General features: G+C 36.5%; 3 protein-coding genes across 3 annotated transcripts; 1 reads left to right on the top strand and 2 right to left on the bottom strand.

Annotated features, from left to right (window-relative positions):
- The first annotated feature begins 1,127 nt into the window (after positions 1-1,127).
- On the top strand, positions 1,128-7,656 carry fgb (fibrinogen beta chain). The gene is made up of 12 exons (XM_085448184.1): positions 1,128-1,292; positions 3,010-3,128; positions 3,387-3,489; positions 4,425-4,493; positions 4,708-4,822; positions 5,183-5,289; positions 5,451-5,565; positions 5,691-5,810; positions 5,900-6,022; positions 6,127-6,221; positions 6,564-6,754; positions 7,096-7,656. Exons 1-12 carry the CDS (start codon positions 1,143-1,145, stop codon positions 7,325-7,327), a joined length of 1,539 nt encoding a protein of 512 aa, XP_085304310.1. The 5' UTR covers positions 1,128-1,142; the 3' UTR covers positions 7,328-7,656.
- Positions 7,657-7,966: 310 nt separating this feature from the next.
- Positions 7,967-12,875, bottom strand: LOC146713454 (fibrinogen alpha chain). Its single transcript, XM_085448198.1, has 5 exons — positions 12,795-12,875; positions 11,135-11,256; positions 9,741-9,924; positions 9,491-9,636; positions 7,967-9,130 (listed from the first exon to the last, which is right to left on the bottom strand). Exons 2-5 carry the CDS (start codon positions 11,195-11,197, stop codon positions 8,780-8,782), a joined length of 744 nt encoding a protein of 247 aa, XP_085304324.1. The 5' UTR covers positions 11,198-11,256; positions 12,795-12,875; the 3' UTR covers positions 7,967-8,779.
- Positions 12,876-13,306: 431 nt separating this feature from the next.
- Positions 13,307-21,256, bottom strand: fga (fibrinogen alpha chain). The gene is made up of 8 exons (XM_085448171.1): positions 21,089-21,256; positions 19,286-19,387; positions 18,586-18,769; positions 18,053-18,198; positions 17,179-17,277; positions 16,136-16,297; positions 14,678-15,314; positions 13,307-14,229 (listed from the first exon to the last, which is right to left on the bottom strand). Exons 1-8 carry the CDS (start codon positions 21,239-21,241, stop codon positions 13,529-13,531), a joined length of 2,184 nt encoding a protein of 727 aa, XP_085304297.1. The 5' UTR covers positions 21,242-21,256; the 3' UTR covers positions 13,307-13,528.
- Between the last annotated feature and the right edge of the window lie 1,559 nt (positions 21,257-22,815).

Genomic DNA, 22,815 nt, shown 5'->3' with positions numbered 1-22,815 from the left:
TATATTGTGTCAGAAAAAATCTTTTCATACAGTGATATGTTACCATATTTGTTTACTTGGTTAAGACACAAACCATTCAGTTAACACACTAACATCATGGAGATATCTATTAATTCCCAAGCCTACTGTGTGGGAATGCTGATCAGTCTCACCCAGCAGCTACTATAAAACCACCTGTTTAAAATAATAATAACTTTAAAATAACTTAGATTTCTATAGCACCTTTCAAGAAACCCAAGGATTCTTTGCACAAGAGTATCTAGTAGTTAAAAAGGCTCGAGGTTAAGTTTTGTTTTGATGAAGAGGTGAGTTTTGAGAAGTTTCTTGAACGACTCCAGTGAGTCTTCCAAGAAAGGTATTGTGACTCTTATATGGGAGAGTTGCAGTGGGTGGGGGCTGCCACACTTTAGTACAAAGTAACTACTACTAAAAATTAGGTTAAAGAACAAAGGTTTTTAATACATTATACTTTGTCCAGCAGCACACATTTGTGCACGCATGACTCTGTGTTGATTTTAGTGATTTCATAACATTGTACAATGTACCCTTTTGGATTTAAACAAATATCAGTTGTTTCAACATCCTAACCTCCAATCAATGCATGACTCACTGCAGGTTCTTCGGGAAAACCGTAAAACTGTTCTCACTGTACATTTTCTGCATTTTCCTAATGAAAACAACAAAAGTAAACAGGAATCAAGGAGCGCTGGAGACAGTTCCCAACACTAAACACTCTTCACACTTCAAAGAATACGTTATATAATTTCTCCTCTTTAATATTATGTTTTTGATATTAAAGGACAGTTAAGGCCACTACGTTTCTAACCAATCTGCCACTCCTGAAACTAAGAATTTCAAATGTTATTTTAAAGCAATGATGCTTTTGCTGCTATCATAACATTGTTCTGAAAAAGTTTCACTAGATAGAAACAGCTTTTTAAAAACACAAGTTACCACATTTTGTGGCATTCTGCCTTTCGGCCCCTTTGCCCTTTTGTTCATTGACATTCCCCAGACTTACCTAGTGTGGCAGTGACTAAGATTGGGTAAACTGTCCCAACAGTTACGGAACAGATCAATACAAGTGGGGGAGGACGCCTACGCATGTGCAGAGATGGAGGATAAATATGTGGTAAAATCAAATGTCTGGGAGAGAAAAGGCAGTTTGGACAGTGTGTGACAAGACTAACTTCATAAAGTACACCATGAAGATACTGCTGTTGGTTTATCTGTGTGTGTATGTCGCCTGGGCACAGGACCTTGAGTTTGATAACGAAGAGGATGATGACTTGGTGAGTATGTGTCTAAAGCGGAAACGTTTTTATATCACACATTTTTTTGATTAATTCCTTTGATGAAAGGACATAGTCAATAAAATATATTAAACTTACTTTCATAGTGTATCAGTTAGTTTTTAAAAGAGTGTACACTGTGTAAAGAACTATGTTTAAAATTTCAGCTGTGTTATTATCAAAATATCTACCTGTCTATCTGTTATGTTATTTTATGAAATACATTTCTTCACAGATTGGGTCTATTTTTACTGAGAAATGCTAGACTTGAAAAAAATGCATTGCTTGTTTTGTTTTATTTTTATTCATGTATCTATTTTGATTGGGTTTATCTTTTATTTGATTTGCACATATGAGAACTTCTCAATTCTAATTCTCAATGGACAAATGGTGCTAAAACATAGATTACACATAATTTAAAAAAAATAAGATCTACGTTAGGAGCTAAATTTGTTTGGGAGAAATTGAAACATGTTTTTGAAATAATTTCAAGTTTTACTTTTTAAATACAGTTCTTACCAAATTTGTCTGACCACCACCGAATGTTTTGAGGTTTTATGCCAGTTCTGCCCTAAATTAAGAGTAGTAGTACTGGTAATTACCAGAATCAGAATTTTTATGTTTATCGTATGATTAATCCACCAGTATGCGTAAAATCTCTAATCAAAATTGTGTTGTTAATGCTAAGATATATATTTTTGGAAAACAATATTGTCGATAGTAATATTGACATCCATGAGTTTTCCAATTTACTGTTTTAGAAAACAAAATATAAGGCACACTGTTATTTTATGATCAAGGTGACAAGTTACATTTATATACTTACAATACTGAAAAGAGAGCACTCTATATGCCATAAAAAGAATGGCATAAACAAGTTTTTGATGTATTTATAAAATATTTTGGTCAGAGGGCCCGGTGGCGCCAGTGTCCAGCAGCCTCGCCTCTCTCAGTGCGCCCCAGGGCGACTGTAGCTACACTGTAGCTTGCCATCACCAGTGTGTGAATGTAGTAAAGCGTTATAAAAATACAGACCATTTTACAGACCATTTATTTGTGCTTCCTCATTTTTGTGACGTGGTCTAATAAATGTAGCATTTTTTTTAACATGATTTAATTAGCACGGTGGCACGGTGGGTGGCACGGTGGTTAGCACTGTTGCCGCACAGCAAGAAGGTCCTGAGTTCAATTCCTCCATCAGGCCGGGGTCTTTCTGTGTGGAGTTTGTATGTTCTCCTCGTGTTTGCGTGGGTTCTCTCCGGGTACTCCGGCTTCCTCCCACCGTCCAAAGACATGCAGCTTGTGGGGATAGGTTAATTGATTAATCTAAATTGCCACTAGGTGTGAATGTGAGTGTGAATGGTTGTCTGTCCCTATGTGTTAGCCCTGCGACAGACTGGCGACCTGTCCAGGGTGTACCCCGCCTTTCGCCCTATGACAGCTGGGATAGGCTCCAGCGCCCCCCACGACCCTGAAAAGGATAAGCGGAAGCGAATGGATGGATGGTTTAATTAACCCAGATCTGTAACAATTTGAAATAAATAATCATATATGTTTATGGAATACATTGTTTCTTTAATTTTAATATTTTGGTTGTCCAGCATAGTTTTATAGTATTCTCACTGCCATGATTTAATTTGAAATATGTCTTTAAAACAACATTTATGAAATGAGAGGAAATTTGTTACTCACAGCAGTTTCTTAAAATCTTCCACAGGCAACACCGGAATCAAATGGAACAGCTGTAGATGCTCGTGGTCACCGCCCACTACAAAAGGGCAGGGAGACCTTCACTGGAAATAGATATGCCCCTCCTCCTGTCAGCAGTGGTAGCAGGTAAGGCTTTTTTTTTTTAATAAATGAAATAAAAACAGTGAAAAGAAACAAAATCTAACGCAGCCATCCTTATGATATAGATGAAATGAAATGAAATCTTATAGTATAAAATTGGCAATAAAATTTCGTTAATAATAAAATTTTGTGAAATACAGCAAAGTGGCATGATGTGGTCTGCGGTGCCACTGTAGGGGATACAAATAACAAATAATCGCCGGTATATTTGTGTGTGTTTTTTAAATTATTTTTTTCATTAAGGTATCGTGGGCGCCCCACTCCTGCTCCAGTTGGTGGCCGACAGATGCAGGAGAAAGTTGAGCAGCCCGAGGCAGGAGGATGTACACATGCTTCAGAGGAGATGGTAAAAAAAAAAAAAAAAAAAAAAAAGATAATAGTAACACACATACAATTAAATACAGGCCAGTGGTCTTAGGTGATGTCAGGACCAGAATACTTTCCAAGAGGAAATTATGTGGTCACAGTTGCTCCAGTACAGCAAGAAAAGTTCCTAACTAAACACAATTGATTAACACAATATATTGCGTAGTTACAAAATGTAACAAAATAGGTTTAATGGATACAAATAGCTCTAATATGAATATCCCAGTATATTGCACAACTATATAGACATCAAATCAAATTCAAATTTTATTTGTCACGTACACAGTCATACACAGTACGATATGTAGTGAAATGCTTGGACAACTGCTCGTGACCTAAAGAAAACAAAAAAGGAAAGGCTATGAATAAGATAGGAAATAAATATGAAAAATTAAAAAGGGTAAATTAAAAAGGGTAAATAAGGTGCCCTTATTATTTTACTGTCATACTGTACTTTGATATTTTCTCTGTAGAGGATGTGCAGATAGTGAGGATATGCAACTATTTGGTCCAACTAGTTACTACAATGAAAAGTAAAATGAAAAGTAAAAAGTGCAAATTTTAGTGTTCAGTTTATTATGAATGTACAAATAAAATGCAAAGTCTGCCACAATTAGTTGATCAATGTTTGCTTCCATGCAAGCTATGGGATAACCGCAGAAAGAAAGCACCATATGCCTATTTGTGACCAGGTTCACCTAGCTGAAAACAAGCAGTTTCCATCAAAATCAATTGGTCTGTGACTGGGGTGTTCTTGGGAAACCTTTAATTGCTGATGTTAACTGTAGTTTTTTATTGCCTTTAAGTTACATTAATAAGCTACTTTGAAGTCAGAAAATTAGAACAAAGTCAAAGAACATGTATTTTAGTGACACAAGATAAGTTAGCTTAACTTGTTTTGCTTTTGTCCATCAGGGTGTTTTGTGTCCCACTGGCTGCGATCTAAAGACCACGTTGCTGAAGCAAGAGAGAAATGTCAAGAGGGTAAATCAAACTTGTGCAATCATTTAAAGGGCGGTAGTCATCATCTTTGAGATCTTTCCAAGCAAATATTAGCAAAAATGTTTGCTGCTATGATTAGCAGAATAAGGTTTGGTTTGGATATGAGTTTAAACCAACTATGGGAAATCATTACTTTGTGAAAAGACTAAGTTCAACCTCCTGTATTTGTTTTATTTTTTGCAACTGTTTTACACAGAGCATTGACGAACTCAAGCCTCAGGTGAATGATTTGTCCCAGTCCTCCAACACTGTCTTCAACTACGTCAATGGCATTTCCAACTCGCTGAGGGAGAGGCAAAGACTATCCAACGGTGCGAAAGAAATTTGCAATATAACACTGAAAATGTAAAAAAAAAAAACAACCCAAAGATTATTTATAACTATGGCCTGATTAAATTTATTTGTACTGACATTACAATATATCAATTATAACTAATTGCCAGTAATTCTGTGAGTGTTACAAGTTAATAAATAAAACAAATACAATGAAATACAGTGAATCACATCTAATTAAATACAAAATTTTTAGAAAGCAAGCAAAAAAAGTTTCTATGGTAACCATTAAACACTGTTGGTTTATAATAGTTGTTTCATTAAAAACGCCTGCCTTAAAATAATATCTGAAAATGTGAAATGCTGAACATGTTTTTTCTGTTTTCTTGTGCTCTTAGACAACAGTAGGGTAGTTAGTCAGTACACCGACCGAGTGGAGGAGCAGCACACCTACATCAAAGAGATAGTGGATACTGTGTTCCCTTCCAATATCAGATTATTGCAGGTAAATACAAAGTGACATAGTAGTATACATATAATAGTATAATTATAATGATACAGTGTGTCTTTCAAGTTTAGGAACCATGTAGAATTTATATGATAGAAAATGAGAACAAAAACAGTACAATCAGCCTTGTTCTAATTTATAACATGTCATGACTCCAGGGGGTCCTGGACAAGATCAAGCTGAAGATACAGAAGCTGGAGAAGGCCATCCAGGCCCAGAGGGATGAGTGCAAGACGCCATGCAAGACTAAATGTCCCATACCAGTAGTTTCTGGTAAGAAATGACAAAAAAAGCTAGAGAGAGGCTACTTGCTGTGAACTCAAACACTTAAGACTATCATGACCTGAATGACTTAGAAGCTCCACAGATGTTAAAGCTTTTTCTTTTGTTTGTTTTAGGTAAAGAGTGTGAGGACATCTTCCGTCGGGGAGGAGTAGATTCCCAGATGTATATGATCCAGCCTGATGCCTTTTACCCTCCATACAAGGTTTTCTGTGATCAGGCCTCCCAGAATGGAGGTGAGACTTTTCTTTGATCATTACTGTGATTTAATGGTTTTCAGTTAAGGTTTGTCTTTTTTACATTTCCTTTTTAAATTTGTTCCCAGGATGGCTTCTTATCCAGAATAGGCTTGACGGCAGTGTTGACTTTGGTCGACGCTGGGACGAATATCGCCGTGGATTTGGAAATATTGCCTTTGATTCTGGCAAGGGTCACTGTGCGACTCCTGGTAAGAGAGTTAAAACACAAGACAAAAATGTACTGTAACCCTTTCTTAATGGTTACACTTATTTCTGGTCAGCTACTGTAATATACCTTCTTACATGCCTACAGGTGAATACTGGCTGGGTAATGACCGTATCAGTCAGCTGACTAAGATGGGCCCAACTGAGGTTCTCATCGAGATGGAGGACTGGACAGGAGCCAAGGTGAGTTTTTAAAGGGATTGGCAGGTCCAAGAAATTATCATAGGACTACTGAAAAAGTTTAAGCTTGATAATTGTAGACTCCTGTGAATTTTAAATGTAGAAATTTGTTTATTTGATAATAAAGCAAATTGTGTACAGTTTTGAATAGTTGATCTAAAAAAAAGAAGCAATTTCAAAAAAAGTTTTTTTGAATTTAGGAAATTGTAATTTGCATTAATGGTTAGGGTCTAATAGTTAATTATCAGGAAGACATGAATGCAATATTACAGTGTTTTCACCTACTCCTTCTAATGACTATGTCAGTTAGGAATTAAATTAAAACTGGTTTCTGCTTTTAATCAGGTCCATGCCCAGTACAACCAGTTCACTGTCCAATCAGAGACATCCAACTACGTGCTTGCTGTTGGTGGTTATTCTGGTAATGCTGGCAACTGTTTCCTGGAAGGATCTCTTGAGCTCTTTGGTGAAAACCGTACTATGACCATTCACAATGGCATGATGTTCAGTACCTACGACAGAGACAACGACAACTGGTAGGTATCCTAAAAAAAGTAAATAATAAATTATTACTTAAAATATAAATACTAGAATACTAGCTGTAACAGCTAATTATCATGTTACTAAAATGTAAAGAAATCAAGCCCATCTTAGCATTTTGGATGACCCACAAGTTTACTCAGTCTGTTAAATATGTTCAAAAGGATTTTGACTTTGGCTTTAACACCCCTCTATAAACTAAATGTGGCAGTAGTTAATACATCTACCAGCATCTAAATGTAATGTTATGAAATAAATGTAAATGGTAATAACTCAGATTTAGAATTTTTCAGAAATTTCACATTTTAACTTTACTCTTCTTGTCCGTACCAATCAGGACCCCTGGTAATCCCACCAAACAGTGCTCCAAGGAGGATGGAGGTGGCTGGTGGTACAATCGCTGCCACTCAGCCAATCCCAATGGGCGGTACTACATTGGAGGAGCCTACACACGACAGATGGCCAAGCATGGCACAGATGATGGTGTGGTGTGGATGAACTGGAAGGGCAGCTGGTACTCGCTCAAGGCTATTAGCATGAAGATCAGGCCTTACTTTGCCTCCAGATAATCCAAGAGTGTCGATGCACATAACATATAAAAGAAGGTGCCAAACTAAATGGTATATGACATGCAGATTTACAAATAACTAACACTAAGTGTCAACAAACTGTAACGAGAACTAAAAAACAAGGCTAAAGTAATGCAGGAGCAATGCAAGTATTAAAAATATGTTGGGGATGTCAGATAAACTTGTTACCAACAAAAGTAAGAGAAAAAAACCTAATTAGTTGTGAGTAAATATGCTGCGATCTGTCCTTTTTTGTTATGTGTGACAACTATAAGGATGAGTTGATGCAAACTGTCCTCGACTACTCAATAAACACATTGAGGAACATATTATATTGTTTGTGTTGGTTATTTCACCTAAGAAACAAAAATGTCTTTGCTATTTAAATGTTCTTTTGCTTAAACACTATGAGCACTTCTGTGACATAAATAAGACAAATCTGGTACCACTGGAATCATCTGCTCATTTTTGCTGCATACCAAGAAAACTATTAAAGGATTTATGTGACAATGAATTAAATGTAAAAACATTGATTATTTAATTTTTTGCAAGTTTTGGAGTTTAAAGTTTTGATTATAATTGACAGGGATGATATCCAGTCATCCAGTAAACTCAAGTAAACATAAATATAAAACAAAATTGGTTATCAGAAACTATTTAATAAAACAGAATAAGGATACAATGGATAGCAACTTGTAACCATTCAGACAGCATTTTCACTTACACAAATAAAATTTAGTAAGTTGCATAAAGCAATGACTGCACAGCGAGGGTAAAGTAATAGTTTTATTGCCTAATCATGGAGTTTGTGAGGTAAATAACAGATGACCAAACAGGAGTGCATTGTCTGGATAATGAATGGAGGTAACAGGAGAATTTCTCAGGTGCATTGATAAGGCACAGAATTAGTAATACTGTCTACTCCCATCATCCTTTGAAAAAAGCACAGTCCACCTCTTCAATGTAATAACACAAGCTAGCTTTTGCTTGTGGGGTCTATTCTCTTGCCTGACAAAGCAGATGCTGTAAGGCAGTTCCACTGCCAAAAGTGGGAGTGTACTGTGGGTGTGTTTAGGGAGATGTCACAGTAACATCCACTAATACCTTGACTCAAAGTTTCCCAGCAGAACACAGACTGCATCATTAACGTTAGTAGTTTAACTATATTTAAATTCACCAAAAGGCTTTTTCCCCCCATTGTTTTTAATCAAAAATGCCCCTGGATTGAACTGTAAAACAGCATGTCATAAATCAGAGTTATTCTTCATGTTATCTCATCTATTCAAATGACATACCACCGAAAAATATGGAAAAGACTAGCCCACAAACTACTCACATTGCTGATCCAAATATAAACTGAAACGATAGCTAAACTTTGCAGATGAAACAAAATAATGGTTATTTAAGTAACAAGATTACAATGTGCTTCCTTGTTTTCTGTCAGCCCCATATTTAATTAAACCTTTCTACATGATTGTGATCATTTACATCCTCTAACTCCTCCAGTGGCTCCTCCAAAATGATCTGATTCTGTTCAATGTCCTCAAATTGGGTCAGTAGTTCTTTCTGGACTGTCGGGATCGTCTTGTATCCTTCAGCTGGTTCTGGGACTATGTCTATAGGCTGGAGCTTAATATGTGGGATGCCTGCAGGAGGTAAAGGTGCTTTGGCTCTTCTGTTTAGAGTCTTGTCCATGTCTTCCATGTGAGTTCGAAGGATGTGATAGTCGGGATGATCAATTTCAAATGGCAGCACAGACTGGCAAGACCCGCGACAGGCTCGTAGCTTCATGTCAATGTCCACCTGGCAACAAAAACAAGTTGAATAAGCAGTTATTCAAGCAACAAACACCATAAAGAACAAAAAACAAAGTAAGAAAAAGTATTACAAAAAATATAAATGTATCAGGTTGAACATAACTTGTCTGAAATGTGTTTCTTTGCAATAGAGGACAATAACGCCATTTATGAAATGGCATTCCATAAATACTAACTACACTGAGTTGTTTAACGTGTCAAATATAAAATAAAATGTTTTAGGGCATTAATTTAAAACATTGCAGCAATCAGTGTCAGAAGAATAAGGTAATCAACAAGTCTTAAATGTAAATACAGTCAAACAATTGCACAATCGACCAATCAATAGTATTTGTTTATGTCTTACCTCTGTTCGATATAGCTCCTCTGTCTGTTTCTGCAGTTTGCTAATCAGTTTTTTTATCTGTTGGGACAGACTGCTTGATCGTTTCTGTAGCGTTGTGAAATTTCTGCCCAATTCTTCTGCTTGTTCCACGAATTTCAGCTTAAACACTAGAGATGAAATTCTGCATTAGTAACTCAGCATTACTTTAGTAAGTATTTACGAATTATTTTATCCACAACCACAAATCCAAACATCCCCAAAGAGTCTTAACTGTATCTGTTGATGATGACTCGCCGGTTAAAGTTGTATATGTGAGTCATTGTAGTCATGGACTTCTCTGTTGCATCTTCATACATCTCTGCTGTTTTACACACCTCCCGCAGTTTTCTTTCCACTTTGTTTTCCATCTGTGAGATCAAACCTTGGAGTCTGCAGCCAGACGGGCATTTAGAAAACTTTGGAGAAGGACAAGAGAACAGGTCAGGTTGGCAGTGCATCATAGTAACAGGTCATTCTGAGTTATCATGCATCATAACAACAAAAAAACCCCATCTTATTTACACTTTGCGTTTTAGATTTTTCAGAGTAATGCTAGTAAAGTGGTAGCACGGTGCTGGGTTGAAATAATTCAAATAATTAGACAACTGCTAATTAAGCCATGTTGTAGGACTGTCCTTCATAACAATCAATTGTTATCAGTGGTGCCAGAGTATTCATGAATTATACTGATAACACTTAGTTCACGAGTAACTATTTATTTTAAGACAGATTACAAAGAAAAAATTGAAACGTTAAAGAAATCTTTCCAAATTCTTTACCAACTTTGAAATTTAGTCTACATCTTGCCAGCTGTTGGATGTGTGTCAGTGCATGGGTTACAGATAAAATAAACTGGAATTGATTGAAACAATTTCATTATTGACATTTTTCTCAAATTAACTGGCTTAATGGTTAATGTGGTTATGTCCTTTTTTGGGAAGAAGAGGGGGTGTTTTGTTTTTATTCTAGGATGTGTAACTGTAATGATAACCCCACTGATCTCAAACAGGGAAGGATATCAGAACAGATGTAGTTACTGCTTAAACAGCTTAAACCTTTTGACTGATGTATTTTAGATTGCGATCCCTGACAAATAAAAGCAAGATAAAAAGTACTTTAGGTGTGCTAGTTTAAGTTTTCAAGCAATTGTGTAATAATACGTAAGTCGACTGAAAATGTTTAAATTCTACCAGTTATCAAGAGCAAATCCTGGATTCAATTCAAAGTTTTTGTAGATGTCATCTGTGCGCTTTGCACTTCAGCTAAAGGTGGCTGCTTGTGTAAGGTGATTTTCTGCCTATTGGTTTATGAGACTGAGCAAGTCAATAAATGCTGGTTTGCTGGTTTTCTAACATAGTGACCTCTTTCAGTATGGCTGGTCACCTTTGGCTAAAGCTGACGTGTGGTGGTCAAGAGTACTGGACACCAAAACCCAAGTGCCCTCTTCCTCTCAAAGAGAGCACTTAAGTTGGTTTCCCTCATGTTTTCTGTGAATTTCTTTTAATTTAAGCTCAAGAAACTCAAATTATTTTCACATCCTGATATTACAATGGTTTAAACTAGCAAATGATTTTCTTTATAGTACTCATCAATAGAGTTGTATTTATGTGCTTGGATGCTTCTTACCCAGTCATCATCTAAACACAGCGGGGTCTCTAGTTTTGCTTCACATTGCTGCTTCCTGTACATCTGGGTTGCACTGGGGGACGGTCGGCCATCTTCATTCTGCTGTTTGAACCTGATACACACTGCAGAGAGGGAAAAAAAAGTCCACCTTCAACTGTGCTCTAATTCAAATAGGACAGTACAAACGAAATGTGATTTGCGTGCACTGTCTTGTGTTTATTTTGTGTCACTGATGGAACTTGTGGACTGTACAAAGATCAGTAACTTCGGGGTTGTTATTTAACATTTCCACATGAAAAACAAGCACAAAATCAATAATAGTTATGAAACTGTGAGGTGAAAATGGGCTCTATGGATAAAAAGCATAAAAGATAACTTTCCAATGTCCTTATCACCAGGCCAGAGATAAAAACAATGACCATAAAAACTTATTACATAAAAAACACAAGGATGTTACAGTTAAAATGTAATCTTTATGTAGATCCTGTTGTTATGTTGCATACTAATCTGCGCTAGACCACATTGGTGCTTTTATTTTTAATGCCCTCTATGGGTTATATACAGTATCACAGGTATTGCTAGTCACAGTTGGTATTTAAATAGTTGATTCTTATAGAGAGCTTTTCTACTCTCTTGGAGCACTCAAAGCACATTTTCATTTAAATCAATTCAAATAAATTGTATCCTAAGAGTGCCTTGGTAACTTTTACAGTTGTATGTCTCATTTAATTGTTATTTATAGGCAAATAAACTGAATGTGCCATTTTTATACTGAAATTTGAGCTTTCACACTGAACAAAAATGAATTAACTGACATTGAAGAACCATTTTTTTTTTTTTTTGTTCATGTTCGTAAGTAAAATAACTGCTATCTGGCATCTTAATCATAATCTAAAGATGCGCTTTATTATATGGTAAAAAATACATTTTAATAAATAATAAAATGCATTTTAAAAATGATGGATAATAATAGTTATATTTTAGCATTAGAAATATAATTTTGATTAGAGTTTGCACACACTGATGGATTAACCATTAAAGATTCTCGTTATTATAAATACTTTTAATTTAGGACAGCTTTACCTTACAATGTGAAGTGCCTTGAGGCAACTGCTGTGTTATTTGGTGTTATATATATATTATATATAAATAAAACTGAACTGAATTGAATTTAACAAAAAAAATACATTAAGTGACAGCCTAATAAATGTATTAGGTCATCTATATGTGAGATTTTTTGTTATTTCTTTTAAATGAAAACAACGACTTTGTTCCTTTAGAAATCTGAGGACTCTTAACTCAGTATTTTGAAGCACAGATCAAAGAATGTGATACTGTTATAAGTTTCAGGGTTTAAAACAAAGGGATACTCAGATCTCCTTTATAGAATGACTTGTGCATAACATTTTAATGCCTTCTGAATACTTTTTCTTATTTTCGGTAATAATACTTAATCACTATCTTGTTTTCATGTTTTCACATTCATGTTTTTTAATCTTGTAATCTTTATGTAGTTCCTGTTGTTTTGATGCCTAAATTCAGCAATGCACATATAAATTTTTAAAGTTTTGAATTATTATTACCATTAGTAGTAGTAGTATTTCTTGCACTATATCATATTGTGTAAGAACTTTTTGTCACCAGTTCCTTGTGTACACACATTCGACAATACTTGCTTTGGCTACTTCTTGCGCGGAGTTCAATTTGCATGTTATGTGTGCTAACACGTCATCATCAACCCAGCAACTCTAAGAAGGAAGGAAGACAACATAACAATAAATACAATTCATCAAACACAGAATGACTTAGCATGGTTAACTGCTTTACTTTTCAGCGGCAATCTTTGACACTACAAACTAGATATACCCATTCAGAATATTTTAACATATATTTTGTATTACTCACATTATGAAATAATATATCCTTATATTGCGCTTTATTTTTAAAATATTAATAGCAAAGTGAGTGCCAGTTATACATACAGTCTATAAGACCATATAAATACTCCTAATACCCAGTTATTTTACATGTGGTTTATTACTCTGCAACCATGTGGTTTAATATTTTGATAGATTTTGTACATATTTTCTATCTTTAAGTTTCAATTCAAGTCAATAAGATTAAATTCAAGTTATTTATTTAGCGGGAAATGAGAACACAAACCACAGTGAGTAAAGTGAAGACTGAGTCTTTATTGATTGAGCAGAGTTCAGTGGTTGAGAAACACGAAAAACATTGGGTCACTGCAAGAACATTGGACTGGTAGTGCTAACAAAAGAATCAATACTGTTTACACAGCATGCTCACAAACAGAAAGTACTTATTGCACAGATAGATTGATTCTACCTTTGGTTTTTGTCCTCTGGTTGTTATCTATTCACCTGTTTTTTCAAGTTAAAAAGCAGTTGGTCGGATAAACATCCGAACAGTTTTCAGGCTGTAATTTGCTGGTTTGTATGTCACCCACACAACTCCATTCTCGGTTCCATGTGGGATGTTTGTTTTGGGGTCATATGTGCCTTTATAATAAATACCGTTTAAATTAGCTGACTGGCAGTTGTTGTACCACCACCCACCCCCATAAATCTCTGCACAATTATGCTCCGATCTATCGTTATCTTTGTCGAAGGTGCTGAATTTCATTCCGTTGTGGGATAAATCAGATGCTTTTGGCATTAATAGAGCATCCCCAGCATCCCCGCTGTATGTGGAGACATGCAGCGGGTACCCCTCCGCCTCTGATCCTACCCGTATAGTGTACTCTGCACTGGCTACAGCACCTTCCCAGTCCTCTAGTTCAACTTTCAGCATAGTCTCACTTTCATTACTTAGCAAGTGGAGGTTATGGTTGCCTAACCAAAACTCGCCTTTGCCCTGAGTGTCCACTGATCCAAACCCATTGCGGTATTCAACCCAGCTGTGGTTGAAGCTGAGTGCACCACTCTCTCGCTGCTGGACTAACAACCACCCTCCCATAATACCCTCCTGCTGGCAGTAAACATCCACTACTGCCTCAGAGTCGGTGCCGCCAGGTTTGATCTTAAACAGGCCATTTGTTTCCCCATTCAGATGGTTCTGGTAGATTTCAACGCAATCTGTAAACAGAGAGGGGCATACCGCAAACCGCGAGTTAGCGTGGACTGGCTAAAATGGACACTTCATCGACAAAAGCTAAACTTGCTGGCAGTCGATTCTTCGTCTCCTGATCTCTATGTTAAACACTCTTTTGTGGCAAATAAGTCTGTGGCTAGCAGGACGGATGTGGGTGGTGATATTTGCAGGATTTTTGGAGAGTTTGGTTAATCGCTAATCAGGAATTTGTTGATTGGTAAACTATCAATGAGAAATATGTTTTTATCAAATGTATTATATGGGAAATCTTAAAATATTTAAACTCCAGAAACAAACAACAAAAAATGCTGTATTCACTTATCATTTTGGTACATAGGGCTAGCTAGCAAGCTATCTGATGCTAATGCATGCTATCTAGCTAATCATTTTCTTCTTGGCTTTGTATATTTTACTCCAGGTCAGTTTCAGTACCTTTTCCTACATAATCCGCCTGGCGTTCGATTCGTGATGTGACCTTCACACTCCTGGCGTGAAAATCAGGAACATCATCTTCTGTATTGTCAGTCAGAAACGCGCCAAGGTCGAGCCCGACATCAGAGTCGAATGGATCGCTAAACCCAGTTTTGGTATTTCCAGAGACGCTGCCCTTAGTGCTGCTGAGATGTACGGTCTTGGTGGAGCCAGTAGAAGAGGATGAAGATGTATGGCTGAGAGAGGGGAACAAGGAGCTTATCCCACCCTTGGTGAAGTCTCCTGTCACCTGGCATCCGGGTCCTCCTTCTATCACCTCCTCTGTCCTTTCCACTGGCCCATCGCTTGTATGAACCACAGTTGTTCGGGTTCTCTTGGTGCAGGTGATGGTTTTGGTGGACACATGACTTGTACTGGGTTGGCCGAGGCTATGCGACCCTCCACCCAAACCAAACGTGTCCGCGTCGCCACGACCACTAATCTCAGTGATTGATCTAGATGATGTGGAAGAGGTGGACGATGAAGATGAGGAGGATGAGGATGTAGACGAAGAGAAGGAAGTACCTGGGACCTTGGAAACAGTTGCTGGGGATGAGCTAGAGCCTTCCTCTTCCAGGACCAAATGGACAGTCCTCACCTAGAAAAAGAAAAGAGAAAAAAACTCTTAAGGAATATTGGTTCAGTGAAAGTACTTTTTTATACAAATATAGAGCAATATTAACAGAATTTGATGAAATGATAGATCCTGCTCAAGAGGGAGAATGGTTTCCAACTTCCGGAAGGTCAGTAACTCAATAGCTGCTTCTTGCTTGAGAAGTCCCTGACATTTTTTTCATGGTGCCATAACAATTCCCAATAAATGTTTGTGTAACATAAAAGCCTAAAGTTTCCAAACATACAGTACAGTTAACCAAATAAGAACCACAAACCAAAAGGAATCAAATTTTAGGGTATTTAAAATTAAATTGAATTGAACTAAATGCTGTCAAACGTTTTAAAAAGACTAAACTGTCAATAACAAATGTCAGTTGATATCAAAATTTGATATGTCTGCTTCCTCTGGGTCTTAGAACTCCACTAGTGGGCAATCCAAGGGGACAAAAAGTGCTCCAAAGTAGCATAAAACAATCAAACACTAGCTCACTGGTGCAAGATGTAAACAATGGGAAGCATTTACTTAAGATTTTCATCAATCACTGCATTACCGCTTAGAGTTAAGATTAACATTTTAGCCACATGGTAAAGATGCATAGTTTTAGAAATGAGGCGCTTAGCTTTCAGGAGAATGTCAACTAAAGGCAATTTTGGCCTTATCTCTCTCCTATTGTAAGATTTCCATTTGAAGTACATGAAAACGCCATAATAATAGTTATTTTTGAATATACCTCTAAACCTGAAAAGTTACCAGCAACGTAATGCTTGTTAAGAGATGAAATCTAAATGTGACGGCTCTCTTACATCAGGGAACTTGTCTGCAGTCTGCTGTCCTGCTGCTCCTTCAACGGCCCCGGATTTGAAGTTGCTATCCACAACCATATCCCTTAGCGGCCTGCTCTTCATCACGTACAGCGTCCCCACAGTCTCGACATTCTGGGGTGCCTGGGAGTCTAACTGCTGGACCTGGAAAGACAGACAGAAAGAGAAGTTCACAACCTAATGTTGGGAAAAATTCAATTGTCAGAAGAATGACAAACACAAATCTTACACAAAAATATCTTTTTATTAATTCTGAAAAAATTGAATATAAAAATGGTCACAACTAAATATTTTGACTTTTTAACAAATATAACTTTTTCTGTATCTTTGAATTTATTACCTTTCAAAAAACAGCCAATAAAAACTTTCTTTTTGGTTGTTTTATTTCCAATGTTATCTTAAAATAGTGTATTTCTCACTATTTATTCTCATGTTTTGGCTTGGTGGGATGAGCAGGTGACCAAATCCTGTATGATTAGAGTGGCCGACCCGAGTTTGAGTCCGACCCGCAACCCTTTAAACTTTAAACCACTTTTAACAGATGTAAAGTAATAACTTTATTTTGGTGACAAAAGTAATGGCAAACTGCAAATGGGTGAAAACTGTGAAGACTCATTGACAGTTATAGCAAATTATTTAAGTTCTTCATGTCAAGGGTGGCACAAGTTATTAAGTTTTGGGGGCAATTACAGTTCTGCATAGAGCCATGTAGGTTTGGGTAGCTTTTAAAAATACTTCTTTTTCCATTTAAAAATAACAAAAAGAAGTTTTTTCCAAGGTTATCTCTAGTGGTCAATAAAATGGGACAGATATGCAAAAACCTAAGAAATTGTGAGAGGTGAAATTACTTGGACTTAAAATGTATTTAAAACAGCAGATTACTCGAGATAGCTGGTGTTTCACTGTATGCAAACCCCACAATTAGTTATTTATTGACTCACTCTGCTGATTGGCAATTTAATGAGCTTGTTTTTAATTTATTCACCCTTAACTGGGTGGATAGATGTGGTCGCTTGAATTCTCACCTGTTTATTCAAGGTGACATAGCTTTCCGTGTCCACTTGGTACTCAGAGTAGCCTCCACAGGATCCTTTGCAGGAACGAAGCTTAATATCAATATCCACCTGAAAGAGGAGATCAAGTTTTTAAAAAAAATGTGAAACCCAAGAGTAAAAAAAAATTGTAAAAGTAACTTGTAAAAAAAGTGGTAGTTTTAAATATATGTGAACAAATTCACTCTGCCATTGTAACATATCTTTACAATAAAAAACAATATTTTACTGCTTCTCACTGTTACACAGGTGCCATAAAAAGATTTTACTTTAGTTAATCGGACCTTTTGATTAATTAATATTCAGAGTTTTGTCAGAAGTTGAGCTACATTCGCAGTACAAATCTGAATATATCCATGTGTAGATATTTATTATACTGATTTATGTTGATTTATTGTGTCCTGCCTTCTTTCCCTCACCCCCAACTGGTCACGGCAGATGGATGTCCCTCCCTGAACTTGGTTCTGCTGTTTCTTCCTGTTAAAAGGGAGTTCTTCCTTCCTACTGTCGCCAAGGGCTTGCTTTAAGGGTTCAACGGATTGTTGGAGTTTTCTCTGTATTATTCTAAGGTCTTTACCTTACAGCATAAAGCAACTAGAGGTGACTGTTGTTGTGATTTGGCGCTGGCTAAGTGCTTTTTAAAATGTTCTTATTTTCTTTCTTCTAGACTTCTGAAACCTGTGGCTTCACTGCTGTTGGTTACAGGCATTTCAATATTTTTGCATAGTCAACTATCCTCAGTACTTTAAATTCTTTCTTCTCTAGTGCATTTGTAAATACTTTTAAGGATGTTCTTGTCATGTTTTTTATGCAAACATGTATTTTTGACTGTGCTGGCTTGGTATACCTCCAGTCTCTGCATCTCTGTGACCTGGTCTTTGACCTGATCCCTCAGGGCTGCCAGTACAGTCATCTGTTTGTCGATTTTAATCTTCATGTCTGTGATCCTCTGACGAAGAGTCTGAGCCAATTCAAGGTAGTTGTTGTCGCCACCTAGTAGAAGAAAACAGGAAACGTTTAGTTTAATAAATGGATGGATTGATTCTTACTTTTGTTTAAATGCATTTTGTCAGCTGTCCGGAGATGGGAGGGTTCTGCTGGATATAAATAATTGAGATAATATTGGGAATAAAACCACATGATGGCTTCCACAAACTGGTGCGCACTCCCATGTCCCATTTCTTTCCGCTAAATATCTTTTAAATATGACTGTGTACACCTTTAAAGCTGCTTGTTAGGGTTGCACTTTTGATCAGTTTATGCAGATATTTATTTAACTGTGAAACAACTTCCAGGTGTCCTATAACCACCTAGACTGGGTTCCTGTAACCATTAAACTCTTGACTGGGAAACAGAAGAAGTGCACAAAGCCACACTAACCAGCGTCAGTGGTTAGCTTTTCTTTCAAGTAGGTGTAGGTCTGTTTCGACACCGTATCAGCGGAGCGATGTTTGGCCTTGTTTTGATCCAGCAGGCTGCGGATTTTCTCGATCTTCTTCAGCATATTGTGATCGTATTTCTCCATCAGACCCTGGATCCTGCAGCCTGATGGACATTTAGGGCCCTAATGGATGACCAAAGAGAAGACATAATTATTCCTTATTTCTGTGTCACATGAAAATCAGAGTCATTTAAATATAGAACAACAGGTTATTCTAATAATTGGCAGTACAACCAGAGGCACAAAAGCTCCAGTCTGGCCCGGATTGTACATTCTGTAGTGTATTTTCACAAGTTTAACCATTTTTCCTACCCATAAAGACCTCCCTCATGGTCATTCACAATATAACATTTATTATAGATTTCTGTCAATTTAAGCATTAATTATTGCAATCGGCTCGTGCTGACAGATTTCCTTCCCTTATTATAGCAGCATCTCTTTACCATATATAAACACTAAGACATAATTTTGAAATCTTATCGATTAAGTACATAGTTAGACTTTTGCACTGACAGAAACTGGAATTTCACCAGTCCAGCTTTCTTGTAAACATTGAATCTTAAAATTGCACACATTAATTGAGGTCAATAAGAACTTTGCCTAGCTTGAGCTCTGAGAGACAACAGAGAATCTGCATACCCATTCAACGTCTGTGCAGAAAGGCCATTCCTTCTCAGTGGCACATTTTTCACTTCTGGTGCCCTGCTCCACTGGACGAGCTCCCCTGGGATCAACCTGGGCCTAGACGAAGACAAGAAAGTCAACATTGTTTTAGTTAGGGCAGAAAACATAGCTATTGTCTCTGGTTGTTCTTGGTGTACAATGGATTTTTGAGGGGTGACTATGCACATATAGTTGCAAGCAAAGAGTCTTTGTGACAGAGCAGCTATTTTAGTCCATTTGGTCTACAACAAGGACTTTTACAATGAAACCCTACTTAAACAAAACCCTGGTTAAAGGCTTGGTGATACATTCTGAACTTCTTTGATATAACTAACTAAAAATCTTAAAAACAGATGCTGCACATCAGACATGTACATTATAACACGTATAACCAATTTCAATTGAACTGCTCAAATTAGGAGGTGTTTCTTTGGAATAATATTACTGACTAAAAATATTTAAATTGTTTGCTTCTTACCCACAAATAAAGATTTTATTAATAATTTTTATAAAGTAAAATCCACAATTACAATAATTATATAAGCAGAAATACTTTTCAAATTTATTTATTGCAAATTTATTTTGAAATGTACTCAATTTTATACTGTTATTAGTACATAATTATTTTTCTTATCATCCTCCTAGGACCCTGGGGTGGCTGTGGCTCAGGTGGTAGAGCAGATCAACTACTGATTGGAAGATTGGTGGTTTGATTCCTGGCTGCCCCAGTCTGCATGCCAAATATCCTTGGGCAAGATACTAACCCCAAGTTGCCCTCCGATGCGTTCATCGGAGTGTGAATGTGTGTGAATGCTTATTAGTTGCACTTGAGTTTAGAAGCGCTTGTATGAATGGGTGAATGAGGCATGTTGTATACAGCGCTTTGAGTACTCTGGGAGAGTAGAAAAGCGCCATATAAGAATCAGTCCATTTACCTGACGTCCACATATGTGGACATCACATTTTGGGTTATTTAGACCAAAATACTCAATTTTGCTCTACATGGGCCTGATATTCACTTACGAGGACATTAAACTGCTACTGTTCTGTCGAAATATTAAATGAATATCCTCATATGTGGCTATAATTTTTTTAAGAGAAAAAAATCAGGTAAAAAAATAATAATCAGGTAATTCTTTGTTTTTACATTCATCTGGCCCCAATATGCTCAAATATCAAAGAGAAATTAAAAATGCATGCCGTGGAAAAGTTTGGGTCTTAGGAGGTTAAATGTTGCATACGGAAATTTTAGGTCAGTGGTAGTTAATCAGTCTGCAGTATTTAAATAACTGGCTTTAAATAATATATATAAAAACTGTAAGTATAAATGAAGCTCTGTTTTGTTAGGTCTGCTAAGTTACACATCCTTTATTTGAATTCTTAAAACAGCTAAAGATAGTGACTGTTTCTTTGATTGATCAGTATTCAGCATTCTGCTCAAGCCGACGTCCACAACTGCTAAATCTTTTGTTACTATATTCATATAAATCAATAATAATAATAATAATAATTACCAGAAATATATCTAATAAACTTAGGTAGTAAAATAAAAGAGTAAATAATGGATAAGACAGTGTGCTCGACATCTTTATAAATAGAACAGCCAAATTCTATGTTCATGTATTCATATCAGTAAATAATAAACATATGTGTGATCAGTAAATACATAATTATTCTTGTTATTTATTAAACAACACATAGTATACAGTAAAATGACAAAGAAAAAAATTTCAGGGCCACATCTTTGTAAAATTATTTAAAAACATCAGAGAAACTCACCAGTGTTGAGGACACACATATCAGACACAAAAGGAAACAGAGTCGCTCCATCGTTCCTGTTTCTGTGCGAAGAGTTGTTCCTGAATGATTTTCTAACGCTGCTCTCTGATCATTTGAAGCCTTCAGGTTCAGTTTCACAAACCGGTGAGTCATCAGCAAACACTGGTCAGGTCAGATCAGAGTTGAGCAACAGCTTCTAATCGATGTGTTTGTTGTACTGTGTGTATCTTTACTCAAAAATAATGCATTCAAACACACACACACACACACACACACACACACACACACACACACTAAAGTCAAACATGCTGCCTACTCAGTTCAGTTGCAGCAGGATTTCCTGTCAGTTCCTGTACATTTTACACCAACCAAATAGTGACAAACACCAACGACACTAACATTGACTCAACTGAACTCAATCAGAAAAGGGCAACAAAAACATTCGAGGATTTTAAAATGATAGAATAGAGTTTCTATTTACTCCCATTTTACAGCATTACCGCGGGTTTTGTTAAAATATAAATGAATCTCTCCATATTAATATTACATGCGTCAGAAAAATGTCATTTATTTACCACCTTTCAATACAAAGATCACAAAGTGCTTCACAAAAAAATACCAGAGAATAAAAAAGTTAACGACACACAGGTAAAAAAAAATGCAATGATAAAATGTATAACATTTTTAAATAACAATAATGATTTAGCTTCTCAAGTTAAGGTGTATGTTAACACCAAATATAAAAGAGAAATACAGGCCAGAAGGTAAAATATTGTTGTAGAAGTTAATGAATAAAGGAGCGCATAAAAAGTACCACACAGCAGGCCACGATATTAAAAAACACACCAACAGAGTGGACAGAACCAGTTAAATGACTAGAACTAGGGGATGAGAGCTAGCAACTACCAGCTAGGCTGCTGTGGGGTGTGCACAGCAAAATTTATCATTTATTTCAAAGGCTTTATTTGACTGATTGTTAAGCAGGACACTAACTTATTGATCCAGTACAAAAGTAATAGTAAAAATGAGAAACTGCAGTTTCATAGTGCCAATACAGTATTTTGGGAGATACACTAAGCCAACTACTTACAGTTTTATAAACACGTGAACGCTTTCGATATTATTTCTCTTAACAGGAAAGGAAATAAACCGAATCACAATTATCTTCCCATTAAAATTGTCCTTCTAAAATTCTCATTAGTCTTTTGCTATAACCGTTTCTGTGAACAGATGTACATAAATATGTAAATATGAGGAGAATCACACACTGTTAAATACACACCAGGAACATGGTTATTTATCAAATCAAAAACAAAGTGATGCAGTAATGTTGTGGGTATGGAGCTGGATTCCCTTAAGGTGGTGTCGGAGAGGCGGATGTTGTCCAAGATAAAGACAATGTTGGGTAATACCTCCCACCCACTCATGACATGCTGGCTTGTCACAGGAGCACGTTCAGTGGGAGACTGAGATTACCAAAAAGCACCACTGAATCACACAGGAAATCATTCCTGCCTGTGGCCATCTCCCTGTACAACTCCTCCATCAAACACACTGTAAACACTGCAATAGCTACGCACGTTTTACACACGCTCTTTTCTACTCTGTAATGTTGCTGTCAATATTCTTAATATTTATTTATAACTACATCTGTCAACCCGGGATATTTATTATTTGGTGATTTGTATATATTGTGCTATTCCTTATATCTTAACATATTGTATTGT

This window comes from Copadichromis virginalis, linkage group LG3, assembly GCF_057382275.1.
Source record: "Copadichromis virginalis isolate Kocher_CV1m ecotype Utaka linkage group LG3, C_Virginalis_male_GT1.1, whole genome shotgun sequence".
In the NCBI taxonomy this organism is placed as follows: domain Eukaryota; kingdom Metazoa; phylum Chordata; class Actinopteri; order Cichliformes; family Cichlidae; genus Copadichromis; species Copadichromis virginalis.
This window is presented reverse-complemented; position numbering and strand designations above follow the sequence as displayed.

Coding starts and splice junctions, on each gene's coding strand:
- fgb (XM_085448184.1), top strand. CDS start 1,143: ATGTCTGGGAGAGAAAAGGCAGTTTGGACAGTGTGTGACAAGACTAAC. Junction 4,823..5,182: donor GAGGCAAAGACTATCCAACG/GTGCGAAAGAAA, acceptor TTGTGCTCTTAG/ACAACAGTAGGGTAGTTAGT. Junction 6,023..6,126: donor GGGTCACTGTGCGACTCCTG/GTAAGAGAGTTA, acceptor ACATGCCTACAG/GTGAATACTGGCTGGGTAAT.
- LOC146713454 (XM_085448198.1), bottom strand. CDS start 11,197: ATGTACAGGAAGCAGCAATGTGAAGCAAAACTAGAGACCCCGCTGTGT. Junction 9,925..11,134: donor TGTGTTTAGATGATGACTGG/GTAAGAAGCATC, acceptor CCTTCTCCAAAG/TTTTCTAAATGCCCGTCTGG. Junction 9,637..9,740: donor AGTCATCATCAACAGATACA/GTTAAGACTCTT, acceptor TTTCATCTCTAG/TGTTTAAGCTGAAATTCGTG.
- fga (XM_085448171.1), bottom strand. CDS start 21,241: ATGACTCACCGGTTTGTGAAACTGAACCTGAAGGCTTCAAATGATCAG. Junction 19,388..21,088: donor TATGTGTGTCCTCAACACTG/GTGAGTTTCTCT, acceptor GTCTTCGTCTAG/GCCCAGGTTGATCCCAGGGG. Junction 14,230..14,677: donor GGCGGATTATGTAGGAAAAG/GTACTGAAACTG, acceptor CTCTGTTTACAG/ATTGCGTTGAAATCTACCAG.